General features: G+C 41.8%; 1 protein-coding gene across 1 annotated transcript; it reads left to right on the top strand.

The window, feature by feature from the left end:
* Window positions 1-2276: 2276 nt before the first annotated feature.
* LOC128580925 (heterogeneous nuclear ribonucleoprotein A1-like) lies at window positions 2277-3627 on the top strand. The gene has a single exon (XM_053583414.1). The coding sequence runs from the start codon at window positions 2319-2321 to the stop codon at window positions 3279-3281; it is 963 nt and encodes a 320-aa protein (XP_053439389.1). The 5' UTR covers window positions 2277-2318; the 3' UTR covers window positions 3282-3627.
* Window positions 3628-15343: the final 11716 nt, after the last annotated feature.

The raw sequence follows: 15343 nt of genomic DNA, 5'->3' as shown, positions 1-15343 counted from the left end.
CAGCTAAGGCGCTAGCCACATACACCTGAGCTGGAGGGTTCAAATCCAGCCCAGGCCCGCCAAACAACAATGATGGCTGGAACCAAAAAATAGCCGGGCGTTGTGGCGGGTGCCTGTAGTCCCAGCTACTTGGGAGGTGGAGACAGGAGACTCACTTGAGCCCAGGAGTTTGAGGTTGCTGTGAGCTATGACGCCAGAGCGCTCTACCCAGGGCAATGGCTTGAGGCTCTGTCTCAAAAAAAAAAAAGTTTCGGGCGGTGCCTGTGGCTCAGTTGGTGGGGCGCCGGCCCCATATACCGAGGGTGGCGGGTTCAAACCCGGCCCCGGCCAAACTGCAACCAAAAGGTGGCTGGGTGTTGTGGCGGGCGCCTGTGGTCCCAGCTGCTCTGGAGGCTGAGGCAAGGGAATCGCTTGGGCCCGGGAGTTGGAGGTTGCTGTGAGCTGTGTGAGGCCACGGCACTCTGCTGAGGGCCATAAAGTGAGACTCTGTCTCTACAAAAAAAAAGAAAAAAAAAAAAAAGTTTCATTACAGGATGCAGTCCCATACCCATTTGAACTGTTAAAAAAATATGTTGTTTGTACTATATTCCAAAGATTACCAGTTTCTTCCTAAATTCCAAAATATTCTCACTACAGAAACATATCTGCTCCCCAGGGTTTGAAGCAGAGATTATTGGACCTATGGTATTTCTCTGCTGTGAATGATCCAATGATATGACCAATGTAAAATGCCTGACACAAAGTAAATGCCCATTAAATGTAGTTGTTATTATTATTCCATTGCCCTACTCTTAAAATGTAGGGCAAGTTCTTTCTGACATTGAAGTTAGCAAGTCGACCTAGCATAGCTAATAATAAGCATGCTTCAAATTTTATCACCTTAAAAGCTGCTTTGGCAGTGTGCTGCTAATGTATAGTAGAACATCTCCTAAATCTTCATCTCAGAGATGGAACCATTTCCCAAATCAGAGGACAGAAAATCTTACACTACACTAAATGACATTGCATGTTAATAAAATGAATATGTATCTAATTAGCCTTTATTTTATTCATCAAAGAAATATAAATATTTGTCTAACTGTTCCTTCAGCTTCCTTTGCCACGGGTACCACACAAAGAATACTTTAATCTCCCTGTGTGAAAGGATTGATTCTAAACCCTCTTTTTATTTTATTTATTTATTTATTTTTGAGACAGAGTCTCGCTATGTAGAGTGCCATGGCGTCATAGCTTACAGCAACCTCAAACTTTTGGGCTTAAGCAATTCTCTTGCCTCAGCCTCCCAAGTAGCTGAGACTACAGGCACCTGCCACAACACCCAGCTATTTTTTGGTTGCAGTTGTCGTTATTTAGCGGGCCTGGCTGGGCTAGAACCAGCCAGCTTTGGTGTATGTGGCCGGCACCCTACTCACTGAGGTATAGGCACCAAGCCTCTAAACCCTCTTAATATAGCCTCAGTTACTGTCATAAGATCTTGAACATAACTAAATAAAATTGGCATTCTTGAAGGCTACATTGAACAGTTTGATGAGAATATTTCAGATTGTATATGAATCCCGCACATTGTACCCCTTGATTGCGCTAATGTACACAGCTATGATTTAACAATAAAATAAATAAATTAAAAATAAATAAATAAAAATAAAATTGGCATTCTGTTTTATAAATAAAGCTATTGATAGTCTGATGAATGTAAATTGATTTCCTATAGGCTGATTGTCTCTGTTTTGGGGGGGCGGTTTAATGTATTTATTTATTTTATTTTTATTTATTTATTTTTTTTTTTTGAGACAGAGTTTCACTCAGTTGCCCTGGAGTTGAATATTGTGGCATCATAGCTCACCGCAACTTCAGACTCTTGAGCTCAAGCAATTCTTTTGTCTCAGCCTCCCAAATAACTGGCAGTACAGGTTTCTGCCGCAATACCTGACTATTTTTTTCAGTAGAGTGCCACCGCATCACAGCTCAGAGCAACCTCAGACTCTTGGACTCTTTACTTCCACGTGATGATAAACTATCATAATACATTAATTTTGTTAGCACAAAACACTTTTCTTTCATTTCCCAGAAAATTTTCAGAATGAATATACAAACGTATGCTACCCAGGGTATAAATCACTCTGAAATCTAGTGCCAGTGAGCATGGCATCCTAATAGAGACAGAATAAGAGTACAGAATTCAGGGCAGATAAGAAAGCTGGTGGAAATGTATTTAGAATCCATTTTCTTTTAGTTCAGACATAAGTTTAAGAAGTAAGCTTTCTGCCTGTGGACGCTGCCGAGGAAGCATCGTAAAAGTCTCTCTTCCCACTGCCGTCATGTCTAAGTCAGAGTCTCCTAAAGAGCCCGAACAGCTGCGGAAGCTATTCATTGGAGGGTTGAGCTTTGAAACGACTGACGAGAGTCTGAGGAGCCATTTTGAGCAATGGGGAACGCTCATAGACTGCGTGGTAATGAGAGATCCAAACACCAAGCGCTCCAGGGGCTTTGGGTTTGTCACATACGCCACCGTGGAGGAGGTGGATGCAGCAATGAATGCAAGGCCACACAAAGTGGATGGAAGAGTTGTGGAACCAAAGAGAACTGTTTCCAGAGAGGATTCTCAAAGACCTGGTGCCCACTTAACTGTGAAAAAGATCTTTGTTGGTGGCATTAAAGAAGATACTGAAGAACATCACTTAAGAGACTATTTTGAACAGTATGGGAAAATTGAAGTGATTGAAATCATGACTGACCAAGGCAGTGGCAAGAAGAGGGGCTTTGCTTTTGTTACGTTTGATGACCATGATTATGTGGATAAGATTGTCATTCAGAAATACCATACTGTGAATGGCCACAACTGTGAAGTAAGGAAAGCCCTGTCAAAGCAAGAGATGGCTAGTGCTTCGTCCAGCCAAAGAGGTCGAAGTGGTTCTGGAAACTTTGGTGGGGGTCGTGGAGGTGGTTTTGGTGGAAAAGACAACTTTGGCTGTGGAGGAAACTTCAGTGGTCGTGGTGGCTTTGGTGGCAGCCGTGGTGGTGGTGGATATGGTGGCAGTGGGGATGGCTACAATGGATTTGGTAATGATGGAAGCAATATTGGAGGTGGTGGAAGTTACAATGATTTTGGCAATTACAACAATCAGTCATCAAATTTTGGACCTATGAAGGGAGGAAATTTTGGAGGCAGAAGCTCTGGCCCTTATGGTGGTGGCGGCCAATACTTTGCCAAACCACGAAACCAAGGTGGCTATGGTGGTTCCAGTAGCAGCAGTAGCTATGGCAGTGGCAGAAGGTTTTAATTATCCCCAGGAAACAAAGCTTAGCAGGAGAGGAGAGCCAGAGAAGTGACAGGGAAGCTACAGGTTACAACAGATTTGTGAACTCAGCCAAGCACAGTGGTGGCAGGGCCTAGCTGCTACAAAGAAGACATGTTTTAGACAATACTCATGTATATGGGCAAAAAACTCGAGGACTGTATTTGTGACTAATTGTATAACAGGTTATTTTAGTTTCTGTTCTGTGGAAAGTGTAAAGCATTCCAACAAAGGGTTTTAATGTAGATTTTTTTTTTTTTTTGCACCCATGCTGTTGATTGCTAAATGTAATAGTCTGATCATGACGCTGAATAAATGTGTCTTTTTTTTTTTTTTTTTTAAAGTAAACAACTTTCGGGTTCAAACCCAGCCCCAGCCAAAAAAAAAAAAAAGCCACAAAAAAAAAAAAGTAAACAACTTTAACGAGTAAACTTTAACAAGCAACTTTTCTTTTGAAATAATTTCAGATATACAAAAAAGATGCAAAGAGAAAGCTTAATCTGGGGGCGCCTATAGCTCAATGGTTAGGGCCCCAGCCATACATCTTACATAATAATGGTATAATTAAGAAAACTAGGAAATTAACTTTACTATTACAGTGTTAACTAATATACAGACCTTACTCAAATAAAATTTCATTAATTGGCTTGGCGCCTGTAGCTCAGCAGCCACATACACCAGAGCTGGCGGCTTTGAATCCAGCCTGAGCCTGCCAAACAACAATGACAACTACAAAAAATTTAAAAAATAGTCAGGCATTGTGATGGGCACCTATAGTCCCAGCAACTTAGGAGTCTGAGGCAAGAGAATCGCTTAGGCCCCAAGAGTTTGAGTTGCTGTAAGCTGTGATCCTACAGCACTCTACCAAAGGCAACAAAGTGAGACTCTGTCTCAAAAAAAAAATATTTTTTTCATTAATTATCATACTAATATTGTTATTTGTGGTCCTGCATCTAGTCCCGGATCATACATAGCATTTAGTTGTCATATTTCCTTAATCTCTTTCAATCTAAGACATTTGCTCAATTTTTCTTTGCCTTTCATGTCATTGACACTTACAGGGAGAACTGGCCAGCTATTTTTGTTTGGTTGGTTGGTTGGTTGGCTTTTATTTTTTGATTATTTCTTGTTTTTGAGATAATGTCTTGCTCTATTGCCCCAAGCTACCTTCCACTTCAGCAACAGGGACCTTAGGCATGCCTCCACCAGGCCTAGCTAATTTTTCCATTTTTCTTTTCTTTTTTTTTTTGTTTTTTTTTTTGAGACAGTCTCACTATGTCTCCCTCGGTAGAGTGCTATGGTGTCACAGCTCACACAGCAACCTCAAACTCTTGGGCTCAAGCGATTCTCTTACCTCAGCCTCCCGAATAGCTGGGACCACAGACACCCATCACAATGCCCGACTATTTTTTGGTTGCAGTTGTCCTTGTTTAGCAGGCCCAGGCCGGGCTCAAACCCGCCACCTTCGGTGTATGTGGCTGGTGCCCTACTCACTGAACTATGGGCACCGAGCCAAATTTTTCCATTTTTCATAGAGATGGTATCTCTTTCTTGTTCAGGTTGGTCTCAAAGCAATCCTCCTGCTTCAGCCTCAATCAGTCCTCCTGCCTCAGCCTCCCAGAGTGCTACAGTTACAAGCGTGAGCCACTGCACTGGGCCTAGCCAGTTGTTTTGAAGACTGTCCCTCAATTTAGGTGTGTCTGATGGTCTCCTGATTAAATTCAGGTTATGCATTTTGACAAGAACATAGCATACATGGTGCTGTGCTCTTCTCAGTGCATCATTTCAGGAATCACAGGATGTTGATATGTCACATTATTAATGATGTTAGCTTTCATTGCTTGGTTTTGTGGTGTGTGCCTGGTTTCTCCACTGTAAAGTTACTCTTAGTCTCTTTGTAATTAATAAATATCTTGGGTGAAGATACTTTGAAAATATTTATATATCCTGTTTATCATTATACTTTTTCCACACTAATTTTAGCATTCGTTGATGATTCTTACCTATAACAGTTATTACCATGATCAAATGTAGAGGCCAAGATTTGAGATTTAGGATTAAGTTTAGAAAAAGTCTCTAGAAATAGTGATAGATATCTTGCAATCTGACAGTATAATATAGTGACCAAGAGCATGAGTTTTGCAGTCAGATCCTAATTCAAACATTGACTCCACTGTGTCTCAGCTGTATGATCTTAAGTAGATTAACTTCACTGAGCATCAGCTTCCTTATTGGTAGAGTATCCCCTTATTGGGGATTATGGAGTCTCCCTTACAGAGTTTCGATGATGATGATGATGGTCAATATAAAGCACTTTGCATATAATAAATGCTCTGTAAATTTTAGCTATTATTATATGAAATGATTATTGTTTTTTGTTTTTTTTTTGAGAAACAGTCTCATTATGTCGCTCTCAGTAGAGTGCCGTGGAGTTACAGCTCACAGCAACCTCTAACTCTTGGGCTTAAGCAATTCTCTTGCCTCAGCCTCCCAAGTAGCCAGAACTATAGGTGCCCACCACAACGCCCGGCTATTTTTTGTTGCAGTTGTCATTGTTGTTTAGCTGGCCCAGGCTGGGTTCAAAGCTGCCATCTTCAGTGTTATGTGGCTGGCGCTGTAACCACTGTGCTATGAGAGCTGAGCCTGATTATTGTTATTATAGCGATCTTCACCAGAAAGAAAACCCCAAGTTACTTTCTTGGCCTAATTACTTATACAAAATATATCAAAACCATTTTAGGCTGGACATGGTGGCTCATACCTCTAATCCTAACACTCTAGGAGGCTAAGGCAGAAGGACCATTTGAGCTTAGGCGTTTGAGACTCCTAACACTCTAGGAGGCTAAGGCAGAAGGATCATTTGAGCTTAGGAGTTTGAGACCAGCTTGAGCAAGAGTGAGACTCCATCTCTACTAAAAGTGAAAAACTTAGCTGGGCATGGTGGTAAGTGCCTATAGTCTCAGCTACTCAGGAAGCTGAGGCAGAAAGATCACCTGAACCCAGGAGTTTGTGGTTGCTATAAGCTAAACTTAGGCCATGGTACTCTAGCCTAGGTGACACAGTGAGGCTCTGTCTCAAACAAAAGAAAAGAAAATGAAAGGACAAAGAAATTTATAGTAAATATTTAATTTTTTTCTTTTTTTAATTTTTAGCCTTTTTTTCAGATTCTGCAGCTCGTAGATAATTTTTAGCCTTTTGTTAAATCAACATGGAAATAACATAACATCTGACATACCAGTTCAGGGGGCAAGAAACCCAGTGTGTATGCACATGTACGTGTACACATACACACATCGTATGTCCAGCATTTTGGATAGAATGCAAGGGAGAGAGACTGGCTGAGATAAAAATCAGTATAAAAATAATATGTAGGATTATTGGGCCCTATGACAGATACTGCTGGTTGTTTTTGTTTATTTTGTTTTTTTATCCAATGACCAATATCATATTCATAGAATAGAACTCTGCTATATAGGTAAATGGAAATGTGACCAGCTAAAACAAAACTTTTTTTTCTTTTTTTCTTATTGAGACAGAGTCTCACTATGTCACCCTCAGTAGAGTTCAATGGGATCACAGCTCACAGCAATCTCAAACTCTTGGGCTTCAGTGATTCTCTTGCCTCAGCCTCCCAAGTAGCTGGGTCTACAGGCTTCTACCACAGTGCCTGGCTATTTGTTGTTGTTGTTGCAGTTGTCATTGTTGTTTAGCTGCTCTGGGCTGGGTGGCTGGGTTCTAACCCGCCAGCGTCAGTGTATGTGGCTGACACCATAACCACTGTGCTACGGGTGCTAAGCCTAAAAAAAAAACTTAATTTCCCAAGTTCCTTGCCACCATTAGTAGTTAATATGGTTGATAAGCAGAATTCTGCTATATGTGACTTCTAGGAAAGCTATTGAATTTTGGTAAGAGACGTACTCACCTGATATGTGCCTTTTAAATTTCACTCTTCTTCCCTTTTCCGTCTTGGAACTTGAAAGCCCCACACTATTTATTTTATTTTTATTTATTTATTTATTTTTTGAGACAGAATATCACTATGTCACCCTTGGTAGAATGCCATTGCATCACAGCTCAACAGCAACCTCAAATTCTTGGGCTTAAGCGATTCTCTCGCCGCAGCCTCCCAAGTAGCTGGGACTACAAGCACCCACTACATCGCCCAGCTATTTTTTTTTTTTTTTTTTATTGTAGTTGTCATTGTTTGGCAGGCCCAGGCCAGATTCGAACCTACCAGCTCTGGTGTATGTGGCTGGCACCCTAGCCACTGAGCTATATGCGCTGAGCCAAAATTTGCATTTTTATAAACAAGAATCATAAAATCATAGTCAAAATCATAAAATCACAGACAAAAATCATAGTCATAAAATAGCCCAAAGACAATGAAATGCAGAGATATTCCAGATGGGTAAATTAGATCCAAACATCCACCGATGTTTTTTGTTCTTTTCAAAGTATTTCACAATTTTTCCTGAGCATTTCTATTGTTAATCTCATTTTACAAGTAAGGAAATTATAGCCAAAAGATACTAAGTAAATTTTCTGAAGTCTCATAACCAGTAACTGGTGGAATCATTTGAACACAAGTCTAACGAATATGGAAAAGAATTCAGTTTATTGAATCAGTTTTCCTCATAGATTTACTGTACCTAAAAAATTCAATCCAAAGCAAGTGTAAGGAAGAAAAGTATCTTTTTTTTTTGCCTCTACTATCTTAGGTTCATGGGGTAGGAGGCACTATGCAATTTAGACTGACAAAAAGATTAACAAGAGAAAAACAAAGGGTTTATTAATACATACATTATCGATAAGCAAGGGACAATTCAGTGATGAATAACAAAGGGTTGTTTAGATATGGAGCATCTTTGCAAAAGATAAATACATTTACAGAGAAGTGACAGGACAAGGGAAAGGGGCTTTAAGTTCCTAAGGGCAGCAAATTGTGGGAAGGTGAATATATGAGGAAACTGGAAGTCTTGTTATAGCAAGGTTTGTTATATATTCCTCTGGTGCCATCTTTGGGCTGATAAGGGTCTATAATTGTCTTTAGTTATTAAGAGAGTTTTTCTGGCTCGGCACCTGTGGCTCAAGCGGCTAAGGCGCCAGCCACATACACCTGAGCTGGCGGGTTCGAATCCAGCCCGGGCCTGCCAAACAGCAAGGACGGCTGCAAACAAAAAATAGCCCGGTGTTGTGGTGGGTGCCTGTAGTCCCAGCTACTTAGGAGGTGGAGGCAGGAGAATCCCTTGAGCCCAGGAGTTGGAGGTTGCTGTGAACTGTGATGCCACAGCACTCTACCCAGGGCAAAAGCTTGAGGCTCTGTCTCAAAATAAAAAAGGGAGAGTTTTTCTTCTCTGCCTTTCAGCTCAAAATAATCCTTATACCTGAGTGGCATATTTGAGGGAGGTATACTCTGAACCCCTTCACAAGCAAGAATCAAAAAATAGGAGCCAGCTGCTGGGCACTGTGGATCATGCTATAATCCCAGATACTCCAGAGGCTGAGATGGTGAGATGAGAGGATTACTTGAGGCCAGGAGTTTAAGACCAGCCCGGGCAGCACAGCAAGACGCCATCTTTTTTTAAAAAGTTAAAAAAAATAGGAGCCTACTGTTTCTTGCTTTCCTCTGTTTAGATATGATAAACTGGCAACCTAAATTCAGACCAAGGAATTTTTTTTTTTACTTACAAATGTTTAAATCTATAAAAATTAGTTATGGGGTGGTGCCTGTGGCTCAAAGGAGTAGGGCACCAGCCCCATATGCCGGAGATGGTGGGTTCAAACCCAGCCCCAGCCAAAAACTGCAAAAAAAAAAATAGCCGGGCATTGTGGCGGGTGCCTGTAGTCCCAGCTACTTGGGAGGCTGAGGCAAGAGAATCACCTTAGCCCAGGAGTTTGAGGTTGCTGTGAGCTGTGATGCCATGACACTCTACCAAGAGCAACATAGTGAGATTCTGTCTCAAAAAAAAAAAGTTAGTTATGGACTTTATTAGATCCCTACTGCTGTGCAACCAATTACCTTTAAATTTAGTGGCTTAAAAAAGAATAAAAATCTGGCTCAATGCCTGTGGCTCAAGCAGCTAAAGCACCAAATACACCTGAGCTGGCGGGTTCGAATCCAGCCCCGACCCACCAAACTACAATGACGGCTACAACCAAAAAATAACCAGGCGTTGTGGCAGGCACCTGTAATCCCAGCTACTTGGGAGGCGGAGGCAGGAGAATCACTTGAGTCCAGGAGTTGGAGGTTGCTGTAAGCTGTGATGCCATGGCATTCTACCCAGGGCCACAGCTTGAGGTTCTGTCTCAAAAAAAAAGAATAAAAATCTGTCATCTCATAGTGTCTTAGCTGGGTGATTCTGGCTCAGGGTGTCCCAGGATGTTGCAGATGTGGTAGTGTCTTAGAGCTGAACAACAAGCAAGTCTGTAAATGAGACTGCCCTGGGCTCCAGTTTTGGTTCTGCTATTTACTAGTCATGTGACCTACAAATACTTAACCTTGTTAAGTCCTTAATTTTCTCGTTTGTAAAATGGGATAAAAATAGAACTTGACTTATAAGACTTTATGAGAATTAAATGAGCTAATGTTGTTAAATGCTTAATATAATGTGCAGAAGATAGAAAATACTTCATATTTTCTTTTCTTTGTTTTTTTTTTTTTTTGAGACAGAGTCTCACTTTCTTGCCCCCAGTAGAGTGCTGTGGTATCATAGCTCATACCAACCTCAAACTCTTGGGTTCAAGTGATTCTCTTGCCTCAGCCTCCCATGTAGCTGAGACTACAGGTGCCTGCCACAATGCCTGGCTATTTATTTATTTACTTTTGGAGACAGTCTCACTTTGTCACCCTCAGTAGAGTGCTGTGGTGTCACAGCTCACAGCAACCTCTTGGACTCTAGGGCTTCTCTTGCCTTAGTCTCCCAAGTAGCTGGGACTATAGGCACCCACAACAACTCAGGCTACACCTGGCTATTTTCAGAGACGAGGTCTCACTCTGGCTCAGGCTGGTCTCAAACTTGTGATCTCAGGCAATCCACCTGCCTGGGCCTCCCAGAGCACTAGAATTACCCACATAAGCCACTGTGTCCAGCCCACCCCATATTTTCACATTTCACATAGGTTCTGTCCTATTCTATGATTTATTTTAGCCCTTTCCTCATATACCTCAAAGGTGGGAAGGTCGGTGTGATTTTTTTTCATTTTAGAAGTCAGAAAACTAAGTCTCAGAGCAATGAGGGTACTTGCCCAGGACAGGCCATTTTTTTTTTTTTCTTTTTTTTTTTGAGACGGAGTCTCAGGCTGTCGCCCTGGGTAGAATGCCATGATGTCACAGCTCACATCAACCTCCAACTCTTGGGCTCAAGCAATCCTCTTGCCTCAGTTTTTCTGTTTTTAGTAGAGATGGGAGTCTCGCTCTCTCTCAGGCTGGTCTCGAACCTGTGAGTTCAAACAATCCACCCACCTCGGTCTCCCAGAGTGTTAGGATTATAGGTGTGAGCCACCGTGCCCAAGACAGGCCAATTTTTAAGTAAATGACAGGGTTCTTCCCATTTCTTTCAGTTAGGGATCAGGAAATAGAGATCATTGCAGGCACTGTATACAGAAAGGACTTAAATTGATTTATTTGTTTACAATTTCATTTATTAGGTGGAAAAATTCTGCTTTCAATATTTTGAGTAACTAGAAACAATGTGTGGACACTTGCAGTCCACAATAACCAGATCTCAGATGCAACATACTCTGTGAAGTATTTTTCATTTCAAGAAAGGTGGGAGAGGACTTTAGGAGTGTTCCCAAATTAACAAATGAAAGCAGGTGAGGAGCAGAGACTAGGAGAGCTAGCAGTGGCAGTTAGGGCTGCCTGAAGGAGACTGTGAAATTCATTTTAGGGGTTATTCAGCATTATCTTATAATATTGAACTTTTACAAATGCTAGGACACGGTGGCTGCACTCCTGAATGTAGAAAGTCACTTTTACACATGTATAATATAACATATATTTTTTAAACAGTTTACAGTCTTTTTTTTTTTTTTTTTTTTTCATTTTTGAGACAGAGTCTTACTTTGTTGCCTTTGGTAGAGAGCCATAGCATCATAGTTCACAGGAACTTCAAACTCTTGGGCTCAGGTGATCCTGTTGCCTCAGTTTTTCATTTTTAGTTACAGATGAGATCTCATTCTTGCTCAGGCTGGTCTCGAACTCCTGAGCTCAATCCTCAACTCATTCGCCTCAGCCTCCCAGAGTGCTAGGATTATAAGTGTCAGCCACTGCACCTAACCAAGAGAACATATTTATAATAATGTTCACAGAAACACCGTTTATAATAATACAACACTGGGATAAATGCTAATTAACTGTATATCAGAGTAAGAATTGTGATTTGTTCATGTCATATAATATTATAGTATAGTGAAAATGAATGCACTTCAGCTGTGTGCAATGACCACATAATGATGAATCTTTTTTTTTTTTTTTTTTTGTAGAGACAGTGTCTCACTTTATGGCCCTCGATAGAGTGCCGTGGCCTCACACAGCTCACAGCAACCTCTAACTCCTGGGCTTAAGCGGTTGTCTTGCCTCAGCCTCCTGAGTAGCTGGGACTACAGGCGCCCGCCACAAATGATGAATCTTAATCACATAGTAGTGAGTGAAAAAGACAAATCCCAGGAGACTACATATTATGATGCCATCTTTATAAACTGAAAAAAATAAACAAAACTTGAACAATATATTGTTTAGGAATACATACAATGTCAGAAAACTAAGTTCCTGAACTCTTGCTAGAAAAAGTACTACATACTCCATCATCTTCAAGGTACTCCCCTGGGGAAGCTATGCATTGATGCCAGCGCCTAGTTTACCCTTCAAAGCAATTTTAGAACCCTTCTTCTGGGGTGGCGCCTGTGGCTCAGTCGGTAAGGTGCTGGCCCCATATACCAAGGGTAGCGGGTTCAAACCCAGCCCTGGCCGAACTGCAGCAAAAAAATAGCCGGGCGTTGAGGCGGGTGCCTGTAGTCCCAGCTACTCCAGAGGCTGAGACAAGAGAATCCTTAAGCCTAGGAGTTGGAGGTTGCTGTGAACTGTGTGATGCCATGGCACTCTACCGAGGGCCATAAAGTGAGATTCTGTCTCTAAAAAAAAAAAAAAAAACCCATCAGAGCTGTCACAGAATGAGGTCTGACTTAGAAAGGTCCTAGAAAAAGTACTGCATTTCTCATTTCGGAATATCACTATTGTCACCAGATGGCAAAGGGCAGTACTTAAAAGGTGACCTTAGGCTGGGTGTGGTGGCCAACACCTATAATCCTAGCACTGTGGGAGGCTGACATGTATGGATTTCAAGTTCGAGACCAGCCTGAGCCAGAGTAAGACTTTGTCTCTAAAAATAGCCAGTTGTTGTGACGGGCACCTGTAGTCCCAGCTACTTGGGAGGCTGAAGCAGAGAATCGCTTGAGCCCAAGAGTTTGAAGTTTTGGTGAGCTATGACACCATAGCATTCTGGTGACAAAGTGAGACACTGTCTCAAAATATAAAAATAAAAGGTGACCTTAGTGATATTCAGCAATGAGGTATCCAGCACTTTTTCGAGGATGAGTTTACAAACTTAATTGTCCAACCTCATATATATGAGATAAAAGTGGGAAATAAAAGGAAGGGAATTCAATACAATGGTTACCTTTTGGAGTGAGACAGGAAGATAGGCTGAAGGAAGACCACACAGACAGATAATGATATATGTAAGTTATTGGTCATGTTTTAGTCATTGGGTTCAAAGTGGGTTCATGGATGTTAATTGCATTATTATAAACAAAGGAATGAACAAAAATAAATCAATAATTAGAAATAGAAAATAAAAAGTATATTTCATTCGAAGGACTGGGTTCTTGGTGGAATTTTCTTTTTTTTTTTTTGTAGAGACAGAGTCTCACTTTATGGCCCTCGGTAGAGTGCCGTGGCCTCACACAGCTCACAGCAACCTCCAACTCCTGGGCTTAAGCGATTCTCTTGCCTCAGCCTCCCGAGTAGCTGGGACTACAGGCGCCTGCCACAACGCCCGGCTATTTTTTGGTTGCAGTTTGGCCGGGGCCGGGTTTGAACCCACCACCCTCAGTATATGGGGCCGGCGCCTTACCGACTGAGCCACAGGCGCCGCCCGGAATTTTCAGAAATCACTCCCAGAACCCTTGTCTAACTTACCATATGGGGGAGGCCAGATGGTCTACATAGGAATCCAGGACAACTAAATTCAAGAATTCTCCATTGTACCTGTGTGCTAAATATTGGAAATCATAAAGCGATTGCAATTATCACTATAACTTGATTCCCAAAAGCTGAAGAAGGGACACTAGGGGTTTCTGCTGCAGAAAAATTGGCTTTTCATAATGCGCTTACAAGTAGTAAGCACCAGAGAGTAGAGAAATGGCTTCTGCTTTCTTTACTTCCAGATCTCATTTGGGTATCTTCAGTTGGCAGAACCAAATTAGCAGAACCAAAGTAGCACCTAAAACTTCAACTACAAGAGAACCTAAGAAATATGTTTTAGCTTCCCAACCTTACAGTATACAAAAAGGCATACCAGAAAGGTGAAATGGAAGTTAAGCAAGCCAATTAATAGTTTCTGTGGCAAAGATAATGCTGTGTTTTTTTTGTTTGTTTTAGAGACAGAGTCTCACTTTGTCATCCTCGGTAGAGTGCTGTGGCATCACAGCTCACAGCAACCTCCAGCTCTTGGGCTTAGGTAATTCTCTTGCCTCAGCCTCCCAAGTAGTTGGGACTACAGGCGCCTGCCACAGCACCCAGCTATTTTTGTTGTTGTTGTTGCAGTTTGGCTGGGGCCGGGTTTGAACCCACCACCCTTGGTATATGGGGCTGAGGCCCTACTCACTGAGCCACAGGCACCACCTGATTAATGCTGTGTTTTCATCACCCATTTCATTTTCTTCTTAGTCATATGTTTCTCATTCTCCCCTGAGGTTATTGGTACTGTATGATAGACTTCTAAAAATGAAATGGGTGCAGAAGTAATATGCTACTTTCCTTTCTTTTTAAATTTTTTTTGTTTGTTTTTGAGACAGAATCTCACTGTGTCGCCCTCAATAGAATGCTGTGGTGTTTCAGCTCACAGCAACCTCAAACTCTTGGGTTTAAGCGATTCTCTTGCTTCAGCCTCCCAAGTAGCTGGGACTATAGGTGCCCACCACAACGACTGGCTATTTTTTTGTTGCAGTTGTCGTTGTTGTTTAGTTGGCCCAGGCCGGGTTCAAACCTGCCAACCCCGTGTATGTGGCTGGCACTGTAAGCACTGTGCTATGGGTGCCAAGCCAATATGCTACTTACAAGCCCTGCTCCTAAAACATCCCATTCATGCAGTTTGTGATCATCCTCTCTCAACTGCTGGCTTGGATGTGTTGGGAAACCTTGGAAGTCATGCATTTAAAATGGTAGAAGGCCAGGTATGGTGGCTCAGGCCTATAATTCCAGCACTCTGGGAGGCTGAGTCTGGTGGATCACTTGAGCTCAGCGAGTTTGAGACCAGCCTGAGCAAAATAGCCAAGCATTGTGGCACGTGTTTATAGTCTCATCTACTCAGGAGGCTGAAGCAAGAGGATCACTTGAACCCAAGAGTATGAGGTTGCTGTGAGCTATGACACCACGTCACTCTACCCAGGGCAACAGAGTAAGATTCTGGCTCAAAAAAGAAAAAAAAAAAAAAGGTAGAGACTGTTAGGTTAGGCTTTGCTTAATTTCAGGAAGCAGAGTTCCCTTTCTCTACCCCATCACCTATATTGGACTATAGAATGAGAATGGAACTCTTTTGTGTTTGTTGTTAAGCCACTGAAATTCAGAAATTGTTTTTACTAAAAACACAAAGAGTACCTTGAAGTATGGTGTCCTAAAATAAAAACCTAAAAATGAGCAGCACTGGCTTACAAGAAGAAAGGATACTAATGCCAGAGGCAGAAAAAGTGTCAATCCATCCTGTGCAGTGACAACATTTGACAAAAATTCTCACTGGTGATAACTTAATAGATAGGCCATATGCTAC

The sequence above is a fragment of the Nycticebus coucang genome, chromosome 3, assembly GCF_027406575.1.
Source record: "Nycticebus coucang isolate mNycCou1 chromosome 3, mNycCou1.pri, whole genome shotgun sequence".
NCBI classification, from domain to species: Eukaryota; Metazoa; Chordata; class Mammalia; order Primates; family Lorisidae; genus Nycticebus; species Nycticebus coucang.
The sequence above is the reverse complement of the archived record's forward strand: the minus strand, read 5'-3'. Positions and strand labels throughout refer to the sequence as shown.

Excerpts from the sequence above, each read along its gene's own strand:
- LOC128580925 (XM_053583414.1), top strand. The coding sequence starts at position 2,319 with ATGTCTAAGTCAGAGTCTCCTAAAGAGCCCGAACAGCTGCGGAAGCTA.